The 12,109-nt window shown below is 41.8% G+C and overlaps 1 protein-coding gene across 4 annotated transcripts in view; it reads left to right on the plus strand.

Moving 5' to 3' along the window:
• The window catches only part of LOC120719346 (glutamate receptor ionotropic, kainate 2), a 330,887-nt gene that overhangs the window by 309,551 nt on the left and 9,227 nt on the right, over positions 1-12,109 (plus strand). For 2 of the 4 annotated variants that reach the window (XM_040008464.1, XM_040008465.1), the window contains exons 16-17: positions 24-274; positions 544-571. In XM_040008464.1, coding sequence (XP_039864398.1) covers positions 24-274; positions 544-571 — 279 coding nt within the window. Of the gene's footprint in view, positions 1-23; positions 275-543; positions 1,756-12,109 lie in introns of those variants that run through there. The other 2 variants (XM_040008467.1, XM_040008466.1) reach the window with 2 other exon arrangements.

The following is a 12,109-nucleotide window of genomic DNA, read 5'->3' on the forward strand; positions in this document are numbered from 1 at the left end:
CCTTATGCATTTTGGTCCTTTAGGTTCTCCGTACAGAGATAAGATCACTATTGCCATTCTGCAGCTTCAAGAGGAAGGGAAGCTACACATGATGAAGGAGAAGTGGTGGAGAGGAAATGGTTGTCCAGAGGAGGAGAGTAAGGAGGCCAGTGCCCTTGGGGTACAGAACATCGGTGGGATCTTCATCATCCTGGCAGCCGGACTTGTTCTCTCTGTCTTTGTGGCCATGGGAGAGTTCCTCTACAAGTCCAAACAGAACGCACAACTTGAAAAGGTAAGAAATTCATTTGATGTTTTTTGTTTTTTAATTGAAATTGTGATAGTTTATTACAACAAACACATGTCACAAAGAGTAGTCTCATGACAAAGACAAATACAAACACATCAATCAATTTTAAAATAAATGGAACAAAGTACGCTAACTTTCTTCCCCACATTTGTAAGAAAATGATTGTTTCTAGTTTGCGGAAACTTACACTGTGATGACAGTGCCTATGCCATACAGTAAGATAAGGGTTGGTCTTTTTGCATTTATTCACTTAGGCCCAATGGGGACAAGGAGATAAGAAACGTGAGGAATTCTGCTGTCACCATGGATCCAAGCTAGACTTTAACCATCATCTCAAATGATCTCCAGAAAAACTACAGAATATTTTCTATTGCAATACCCTAAAACTTTCAAAAGTTTTGTTGTGACAACCCCCAGGAAACGGGAATACTATGAGCAGTTTACTAAAAAAATTGGAATGCTGGCATTCAATCACATGTACCTGTTTTTACAGTTTACTAAGCCGCATGACCCACTTCATCAACAGCCACACCCACTAGCACACATTTCCCAGTGCTGCTTTTCATTTCCACGTTGCACAATCCCATCCTACTTGTGCTGTCACCATTTTCACTGTTTATATCTGTAGTATTTAGTTTATAAATAGCTTCTTTTAATAATAATGTATACTTTATTAATCCCCTGTAGGGAAATTCCTCTCTGCATTTAACCCATTCACCCAGTGAAGCAGTGGGCAGTCACCAGTGCCCGGAGAGCAGTCTGTAGGGACAATACCTTGCTCAGGGGTACCTCAGGGTAACCGTTCAGTGGATTTGACCCCCTGACCTTTCGATCATGGGGCGAACACTCTACCTACTGAGCTATCTCCTCCCTCCTCTCATTTTAATCAGTTGAGAGACAAGACTGGAACTTTTAAGCAAGCATCTAGCCACAAATACGTTGCTACTATAAAGGCCTAGAGCACCAGACAAAACTCAGCTGTATTGAAAAATATGTCAAGTACCTTTTCCCCCAATTTCCACCAAAAGTGTACTGCCAGTGCTTACGTAGTGCCAGTTTTACTGTGATGCTTTTTGAGCCTGCATAGCAACAAGTGCAATAAACAGGTTGCACTTTGTAGTTTTGCATTATATCCTATTATGCCTCTCCAGATGACCAAAGTCAAAGTCTGCTTTATTGTCAAAAACCATACAGATCATAAACAGGAATTCGAAATTGCAGTGCTCACACTGCCCTCAATTTTACATTCAAACAACAAAAACATAAAAAGATTAAAACAAAAATGTCCAACACAATCCAAGTGTTTGAGTGACCGTCTCTCAGTCTGCTGGGTCTAGCCCATAGGCTCTTCAGTCTCTTTCCTGATGGCAGCAAACTGAAAAAGCTGTTGGACAGATGAGTGGAGTCACCTACAATGCAGAGGGCTTTTCGGATGAGGCAGGTGTAAGAGATGTTCTGAAGGAAGGGAAAAGAAGTGCCTCTGTAGAAGTTGCTCATAAGGCTTTTGCTCTCCTCAGTTTGCAGAGGAAGTCACTGTTGGGCTTTACTGGCCAGAGATGCTGTTTTTTGACCAGGAGAGATCTTCTGAGATGTGCACACTCAGGAACTTAGTGCTGCTTACCCTCGCCACGGCAGCACCGTTGATGGTTAGTGGGGTGTGCAGGATGTGAGTTCTCCTGAAGTCTATGATGATCTCCTTAGTCTTCTCAAAATTCCGGGACAGTTCTGTGCCTCAAAGCAAGCGATGAATTTGTTTAGCTCATCTGGTAGAGAGGTGGAACTGACAGCAGTCTGCAATGTGGGCTTGTAGTCTGTGGTCTGCTGTCGCTGAAGCTCTATGAAATCCTCCTGGAGTACTTTCCTCTCTGATGCCAAGGGACAGGTTTGCTTTTGCTGTTGTTAGGCTCATCTAAAGCTGGGGATGAGCTGTCTCACCCTCAGGAGGCTGTTGACCTCAAATATAAGCCATGGTTTCTGGTTGGCCCAGACAGTAATAGTCGTGCAGCCGTGTGCTAACAGCCATTTCAGTTCTGCTGAGCCAAATAAGACAGGTCAGGGTGAAGAAGTGGCAGCCAAAGAAAAGCTTACCACAAAACGGAGAAGTTATGACAAATCAGACTATAAGGCAAAAAGAAAGTTCAGCTTTATGGTTTCATGGACAAAAGAATTTCTGTGGCTGCAATATGACGAGCTAAATAACCAGGGCTGCACATAAGTGGTCCGCAGGTGCACATTCGCTGTCAAAATAAAAAACACGCACAAGGGTTAGGGTTAAATTTAAAAACTGTACTTTTGAGTTAAAATATATATTTATAATTTTAATAAATGACAAATTAAAAAGGCATGAACATTTTTTTGTATCGAAAAAATATCGAACCGTGACACCAAAGTATCGAACCGAACCGAACCGTGAATTTTGTGTATCGTTGCACCCCTAATATATATATATATACACACACACTACCCACCCCCCCCCAAAAAAAAAACCAAAAACATAAATAAATAAATTAAAAAACCCTTTAAATGTCTCCCTAATTCTGAGCTCTGAACGTTGGCAAGTGTGGCTGTATGTGGATGTAAAATGAGTCTGACACACCGATTTAGACGAAACAGTAACACTTGCTTAAAATAAAATAGTTTAAATAACATTGTTAGGTCAAGAGCTATCCAGTGAAACCTAAATGCATACAATTATTTTTAATGGAATATAACATGATATTAAACAAACTATATAAAATTGTGTTTTTATTGTAACTGACCTACAATGCTTGTGTGTGTGTGCGTGTGTGCGTGTTATGGCTGGTAACCAAGTTCTGTTTTCTTTTAGAGAACATCACTGGCAACTTATGTTTCAGTTTAGATGTACAGCTTTGGTTTGTTTACCATCCATCCCTTACAGAATTGTAACATGTCTGGGAAAAATTGTAATTTCAGAATATTTAGATTGTGTCTCTTACTTTCTCTTATGGGTTGAAATTACAGCTAACCTGATCTCAAATGAAAGTGTGTGGCTCCACAGTCCAGTGCTAATTAGTATCGGGCTAATCTGTGAAAACGAGCCACCTTGTTTCATTATGAAAAACAACCATATATTTTGTTACGTTGCTCCTCATATACATAAATACCATCTACTTTTACAATATGGGAACTGTTTTCTTCCCACGTTGCTGAAAGTGTCAAGTTGAAAAATGTGGTGCGAAGCATCTCTTTGTTGTGTTTCACATGCTTGACAGTGCACACCCTGCAATTTGCATTTTATAATTGCTTTTGTTCTATAACATAGAAAGGAGAAAAAAATAACAGCTAGTCATTTAAATAATGAGATAAGCCACAGACCCGCTTAACAGTGTCTGTAGATATTAAATAGGCATGTTACTTCCCTATATATGTATTTGTGAGATTACCACAAAAAATAATAATCTGATTTTAATCATATAAGAGTGCTTTTAGAATAAAAATGTGTTAAACTTTGCAGGTGTATCAAAAGTTTGTTATTTTTAATACTTTTATTACAAACTACAGATATGTGTAGATTTTATTTCAGTTCATCTATCAAATCAATGAGATTGCTTTAGTATGTTTGTCAGCTCTCAACATTATTTTAGTACATTCATGCCTCGCAGCTATGTGGCGACTTGTGACAAGGCTAAATAGTGAAAAAGAAGGTCTCCAAACATTTGGGAAATATGCTTCTGACCGTCTCATTTGATTATTTTAAATGTACAGCACTTTGGTCAACAGTTGTTGTTTTAAATGTGCTATATAAATGTGACATCAAATCAACAGGGAGATAGCATGGTAGCTCGGGCTACTTACTGTGGTTCTAGGAAATACAAAGTACAGTAAAATACAAAGACTCCAAACAGCTATTAATTCCAGTTCTTTCGGATTCTTTAGGGCCAAAAAGACACGGCTCAAAAGTGGTCCTTTTACTTTAAAATATGATCTTTATTTTACATATCCGGGATATGGAGACCTGAGCACACAGCACACAACCCCAGGTCTGAAGCACAAACGGAAGCCTAGGTATTTATATGCTTGCTCTCTAGTGTGCATCAAACAGCCTAGTTGGTTTCACTTTCACTTCATTCTAGCAGCAAAAGCACGCTCTGCAAAAGCAGGCAGTTTCCTGTCAGCCTGTGACCTAGTCTCAAAGCTGGCCTTCTTTTATACATAAAAGAATATAATCAACAAAGATTCAAAATATATATTTCAAATCTCAACACAGCATTAAAAGCTCCGCCCTCATTAAAAGTGGAGACTCCACTTTTAACGGTTGTAGATAAGTAATATAATATATTTTCCTGGCTCCTTATTTTAAAATTACATCAGTGTGGTTGAGCATGTGTATGCGGCATGACCAGCTCAGGTTGGAGTCTGACTCACCCATCTCCCAAACAAAATAAACCATAAGGGCTCTGCTGGTCCAGAGCTACTTCTGGTAGCATAATATGTATTTTTATTTTTCAAAGACTTGAAGCAAATAGCTGAAACAGCTTTGGATCTGCTGCAGTTTGTTCCTTTTTGAAGAAGCTAACCAGCAGTATTTCTGCTAGAACATGTGTTAACAAGACTTTTCCGGTGTCTCCCTGCATCTCTGTATCAGTCTGTCAGTCTTTTTGGGTTGGCTGTGTACTACATGGCATGTATAACCTCCTTTAAAGTAAATGTCTCGTATTATTTTTATGTTTTTTCTAAGAGTTATTAAGAGATATTAACATCTTGAAAAGCCTACTTTAATAGAAGACTGTAACAACCACAAAAGATGTGATGTGTTTAATGGCAGTTGTGTGAGTTAAAAACAGTTTTCCAAAAATTATATTTTTGGTGATTCAACCCAAGTCAACTTTGTCAAAAAAAGAAAAGATTTTGGTCACACAATTTTGCACTAAATCATACGCCTCATAGGTGCTCAATGGAGTATTTCTTTGTCATCTTCATGCTAATCTGTCAGATTTCCATGATTACCATAGCTCTCCCCTTCTTCCCTTTCCTCCTCCTCCTGCATCTTTATTTTCTGTCCCGTCCCTCCTTCAGCTTATCATCTGCTTCCCCCTCTTTTTCGTCTCTTCTCTCCTGCTGCTGTGGCTGCCGCAGACTAACCTGAGGTGCAGGGACCACCAGCTGTGTGTGAGGAGGCCATGTTATAAACCAGGCGCGCACACACACACACTCATGAATATAAAGATCTACACGTGCATACCTGTATACATGTATTACATTACAAAGGTTGCTTTTTAGGAAGGTCTGATTCACAACAAATATAGTCTTAGCATTGTAGAAATCAAAAGTACAAATCATAGAAATAAGGCTGAAAACTGTCTTCAGTATAACCAAAACTCTCGGATATGAGAAACGCAAACATTAATTGAACAATTGTATCTGAAAATGAAAAAAATATTTTGCATATTAATCAACTTTGGGAAAGAGCTTCTTTAGTGCTAATGTGTGGTACATATAAATGACAATGACTCAATTGATCTGTTGAACAAAGTACACAAAAAGTCTGGATCGGCCTGTGTTTACAAAAATCCAGTCTCTGATCCCAGGAATTGCAGTAGGCATTGCAGAGTCATGGAGCCGGTGGGTGAGGGGACTCGCACAGTTCGCCCATTCTGGATGTTTACTCCGCCTACGCTGATTTTTTAACAATGGGAGCTCTGCGTAGCCTTGCAGGCCCCACCTCTTCTGGAATATGACTGGGTTTAGTTTAGCAGCCTGGACAGTGGACCCAGGGGTCTGTTTGGTATCTAACTAGGTAGTAAATATGGTATCTAACCAGATGCACGATGGCATTACCTTGGCCTCTAGTAGCACTTTGCAGAATCTTGGAGTTGTTTTTTGACCAGGACATGTCCTTCAATGTGTACGATAAACACATATGTAGGGCTGTTTTCCTCCATCTGCACAGTATCAATAACATTAGAAACATCCTGTCTCAGAGTGACGCCGAAAAACTAGTTCATGGATTAGTTGCACATCAAATGCATTAGTTCATAGTTTTAGGCTGGACTACTGTTCATTATCAGGAAATCCTAAAAACTCCCTGAAAAGCCTTCAGCTAATCCAAAATGCTGCAGCAAGAGTCCTGACAGGGACTAGAAAGAGAGAGCAGATTTCTCCTGTTTTGGCTTCCCTTCATTGGCTTCCTGTTAAATCCAGAGTTCAAAATCCTGCTCATCACATACAAGGTCTTAAATAATCAGGCCCCATCTTATCTTAATGACCTTGTAGTACCATATCACCCTATTAGAGCACTTCGCTCTCACACTGCAGGCTTATTTGTGATTCCTAAATTAGTTAAAAGTCGCCTTTTTCACTCACTTTGTGTTTTTAAACAGCTCTGCATCTACCGTATTTCCCGGACTACAAAGCGCACCTGAATATTAGCCGCACAAGCTAGAATCAGGGGAAAATCCTGTTTTGTACATACATTAGCCGCACCTGACTAAAAGCCGCAGGTGTTTCAATGTTGACTTATCATATGTAAGAGAATATGCACAGAGGGAATTGTCAGGAAAGAGATGGCTGTTTGGAGACACACCCCTTTTATTAATATTTTGAAAAACAAGTTACGGGTACATATTTGCATAACTTTTTAGGTATATGTACAAGTAGCGGTAATTACAAGTACGAAACATGTACTGTGCTTCATAAATGAGTAACAAATGTAGTACATAACAATAACCTACAGCACACCAGAAAAATAGATTCGGACTACCTTTCAGGCTCAGGTGCAGCGACACGGCTTTAACAAGAAGAAACGTCAGTCATTCACCACCATCTTCCTCTTCTTCCTGCGCACTAAAACCACCAAAGTCCTCTCCTCCAGTGTCGGAAACGAACAGGCTCAGGATGGCTTCGTCATCCACTCTCAGCTTCTCTCCTTCGTTGTCACTTTCAAAACCAAACAAATCCTTGTTGTCAGTGTCAGAGTCGAACACACTCTGAAGGGCCGTGGCGGTGTCCTCCTCTCCATCATGCAGCAGTCCAGCCCTTCGAAATCCGTTGGTGATCGTGGATGTTTTCACACTTTTCCACGCTGTCAGATTCCACTGGTGGAGTTGAGCATAACTTGCTTTTCGCAAGTTTATCGCTGCTCGTCATCCACGCCTCCCGCTGAACGCCATCCACGCCTCCCGCTGAACGCGTAGCGCTACTTTGAAGTTTTTTTTTTGAGCTACTTCGTACGGCACTACGTTGCCTGGCGAATGGACATGTGACCAACATACCACTCTTGAACCCCGATACTGTGTGTCTGATCACATGCCCCTCCGCCAGGCAACGTAGTGCCGTACAACAGCAGAACAAACAAAACAAATCGTCTTACGATATGACAAAAATCATGGACAATCCATAGAAAAGCCGCACCTGACTAAAAGCCGCAGGGTTCAAAGCTTGTGCAAAAAGTAGCGGCTTATAGCCCGACAATTACGGTAATTATGAGCTATGATTCCCTAGGACGAAAACCTAGCTTCATCGGGTGAGGGCCTCCAGCTCGCACTGGAATGGTTCACAGCCGAGTGTGAAGCAGCGGGAATGAGGATCAGCACCTCCAAATCTGAGGCCATGGTTCTCAGCCGGAAAAGGGTGGAGTGCCCACTCCAGGTCGGGGATGAGTTCCTGCCCCAAGTGGAGGAGTTCAAGTATCTCGGGGTCTTGTTCGCGAGTGATAGGCAGATGGATTGGGGCTGCAGCTGCAGTAATGCGGACGCTGCACCGGTCCGTCGTGGTGAAGAGGGAGCTGAGTGTAAAAGCGAAGCTCTCAATTTACCGGTCGATCTACGTCCCTACCCTCACCTATGGCCACGAGCTGTGGGTAGTGACCGAAAGAACGAGATCGCGGATACAAGCGGCAGAAATGAGCTTCCTCCGAAGGGTGGCTGGCCTCTCCCTTAGAGATAGGGTGAGAAGTTCGGCCATTCGGGAGGGGCTCAGAGTAGAGCAGCTGCTGCTCCACATCGAAAGGAGCCAGCTGAGGTGGTTCGGGCATCTGACAAGGATGCCCCCTGGGCGCCTCCTGGGTGAGGTGTTCCAGGCATGTCCCACCGGGAGGAGGCCCCGGGGCAGACCCAGGACACGCTGGAGAGATTATATCTCTCGGCTGGCCTGGGAACGCCTTGGTGTTCCCCTGGATAAGCTGGAGGAGGTGGCTGGGGAGAGGGAGGTCTGGGCCTCTTTGCTTAGGCTGCTGCCCCCGCGACCCGGCCTCGGATAAAGCGGATGAAAATGGATGGATGGATGAGCTATTATTCATCTCTGTCTCTCTTTCCTAGCATGTCTTTGTCCAGTCTTCCTCCCCTCACCCCAACCGGTCACGGCCGATGGCGTGCCCTCTCTGAGTCTGGTTCTGCTGGAAGTTTCTTCCTGTGAACATCGAGTTTTTCCTTCCTACTGTCACCAAAGCTCTTGCTCATAGGAGGTCATATGATTGTTGGGCTTTTCTGTTTTCTTTGTATTATTGTAGGGTCTTTACCTTACAATATAAAGAGCCTTGAGACACCTGCTGTAGTGACTTGGCACTATATAAATGAAATTGAAATAATTAAAACAAGGGAACATATAAACGTTCCCAGTTGATCAGCAGGTTGTTTCAAAACCAGAGGCAAGAGTGAGAGATAAAAACAATAATATCCATCAGAAAATGCCTTCATGATTTACAGTTTTATTAACCATTATTTACTTACTCAGGTCTAAATAAACCACACAGACCAAATATTCCTTTTTGTTTTCACTGTCTGCTCTGAACATTGGATTAATGACCTTTACATTCCTTTAATGTGGAGAGGCACTTCATCTGAGATAGCAAGTGCTATGCAGCATTTCAGCTATAGTGGTTTGTCAAGTGTAATAACACTTCTGTAATTTAATGAACCTTCAAGCTTGGGTCTGGATAGAGATCTTGCATGTTGTTCCTGGGATCTGCTGGAACCCCTCCCCCCAGTTTGGGGGTTACTGCCCTGAGTGCTCTGATTACCACAGGGACCACTGTTACCTTCATCCTCCACGTCTTCCCAACTTCCTCTCTTGGCCATTATTGGTACTTCTTGAGTTCCTTCTTACTGATGTTGCTGTCATTTATTATAGCTACATGTATCACGAAGGCCTCTGCTGGTCTGTCTCACCCACTCTAGGGGGCATATCTCATTTTCACCTTGGGTCAAAAGGCCATACTCAGAAAAGATGTTCCTGTACACTATGCCAGCTACCTGGTTATGGCGTTCCATGTATGCCCTGCCTGCTGGCATCTTGCACCCTGCTGTTATGTGCTGGATTGTCTCAGAGGCATCTTTGCACAGCCTCCACATGAGGTCTTGCCTGGTGTGGTAGATCCCAGAGTCTATCAATCTTGTGCTAAGTGCTTGTTCCTGTGCTGCCATTAGTAGTCTCTCTGTGCTGTCTTTCAGTCCAGCTTTCGGTAGGATTTCTCCGTATAAGCCGCTTTTCTATCTGCTGGTGATATATGCTGCGCAGGGCCCTGTCCTTCTATCATGGTTTCTCTTCTTACTCCTCTTCCTTCTTGGGTTGGCTTTGCCTGAGGTATTTACTAAGCACATGGTCAGTTGTGGCCATCTTCCTGATGTACTCATGGATCTTTGCCGTTCCTTCCTGGATAGTGGTTTTGATACTCATGGGTCCTCAGCCTCCTTCCTTCCTCTTTGCGTACAGCCTCAGGGTGCAGGATTTCAGGTGAAACCCTCCATGCTTGTAAAGACCTTCCTTGTTTACCTATCCTCGCAGGATATCTAATGACCAATAAGAGAAGTGTTGATTGCCTTGACCTTGTTCTTCAGATTCAACTGAGTTCTCAGGACTTGGCTTACTCTCTGCAGGTAATTGATGGTTGCAGTTTTCCCCAAAGCCTCTTCATGGTTCCCATTTGCCTTTGGGATTATAAGGTACTTATAGCTAACCTCAATGTTTGCTCTAAATTATGAACTGTAAGTATCTTATGTGCCTCTCATTCACAGCCAATTTAGAATCACCAGTTAACATAACCTGCATGTCTTCAGCTGACTCCCACAGTCCAGAGTTTCTAGAGGAAACCCACACAGGCAGAAGGAGAACATGAAAATTCCACACATGGAAGGCCACAAACAGGATTAAAAGCAGGGACCCTCATGCTGTGATGTGACGTGCAAACCACCGCACCACGGTGCCTCATTTAATTATTTAGGAAAATAGGAAACCATTATAGGAAATGCAAAGATTACATGCTTTTCACAGTATGTAAAAGAAAAAAATATATATTACCAGAGGTTAGAGGCAGGGCCGGATGTTAAAAGGTAAAAAGGAGATAATATTGTGAGATCTGAAATTTCACACTTGATACAATTCCAGTTGATTCAAGCCCATTTTCATCTAGACTATTTTTGGGAGATAGCGCTAATGCACTAAGCAGGAGTGGCAATCCTGAACCTGTAGGAATGTCTTGTAAGAATAAAGGCTTTCTATTTTATTTTAATCTAAAGATTAGCAGCTACTCCAATTTGGGCCATTTGGGGAATAAAATAGATTTCATGAAATTCTGGTTAATTTTCACTTACAATAACTAATTATTAATAAAGCTTGACTACATTTATCTCCATTTAGCTAGGGAAATCACTGTGCCAATTAGATTGTCTCACTAATATATGAAAATGAGTGTGCGTGTGTGTGTCAGATAAAGTGCTAAGCTTCTTCAGCGGCATTGGGTCTCAAGAGGTATGCAACCCTCCATGACTTTTTTCATGCAAATATCGACATGTGTGGTATCCACAGAAACCTTAGCATCTCAGCTAAATGCTCAGATCAACAATTTCTACAACCAACAAACACAGCGAGAACAAGCAATGATTAAAAGAGCAGTTACGTAAAGTGCAAAAGTCCGCTAAACACATACAACCAAGCCACAATCTCTCCCAACTTCATGTAATAACAAAAGGTATACCGGGTTAGTTGGCAAAGCTTTCACAGATTCGAAAAACTCCAAGTTTCACCGCGCTCTACAATTCAGTGAACCAGCCGCAAAAGAAGACCACAAAAACGCAAGCTTCAAGTATCCGCTAAGGCAGAAATTCACTTAGCGGACTGGTTTCCTCTGTTGTTCATCATTGTTAGCCGTTGGCTGCTGTAGCTCCTGATAATGGCAGCATTAGCACGACGCATCAGAGCCAGTTCCGTCAACAATTGTACTTTTCAGCCCAGTTAGAGACGTGTGACTGGATTACGCCATGTGTCATAAATTTAGGGCCACACAAGGGCGTAGATTTGGTTTTGGCATTGGTGGGGACGGACGATTCAACCATCGAACCTGCCCTGTTTCTTTTTTTCCCCTTTTTTGTCTTTGCTTCTTGATTAAAAAAAAAAAAAAGGAGAAATATACTTGCCTACATATGCTATTCTACATGCTTTTAAACCATTTAAAATTACAATTCATAGTTTTACATGTGAATTATATAATGTTAAATTACTATTAAACAAATGACTGACTAAGTATTTTAGACTTTAGTTTACTTGAACCATATTCCATATAAATCAGGTATCATACAAAAATAAAAATAGAGTCAAGACAATAAAAGAATATGACTTTAAGGACTTAACAGCATTACTTCAGTTATACTTCACCAACATCTGTTATATTTTGGCACTAAGGCAACACTGAATGACCTGCTGGTTTTTGTCCATAAAACGACTCATCTAAGATTACCACAAAGAAACAGATCTCTCAGCAAGATTATGCAACATTTTAGGCACTATTGCTCCTATCAAGTCAGTGAGCTGGGATTTTTTCATTCTAAGCATGAGCTACTGTTACAGCAACAGACATGGACTACTGGT

Source organism: Simochromis diagramma, unplaced genomic scaffold (genome assembly GCF_900408965.1).
Source record: "Simochromis diagramma unplaced genomic scaffold, fSimDia1.1 OVJJ01000313.1, whole genome shotgun sequence".
Classification (NCBI taxonomy): domain Eukaryota; kingdom Metazoa; phylum Chordata; class Actinopteri; order Cichliformes; family Cichlidae; genus Simochromis; species Simochromis diagramma.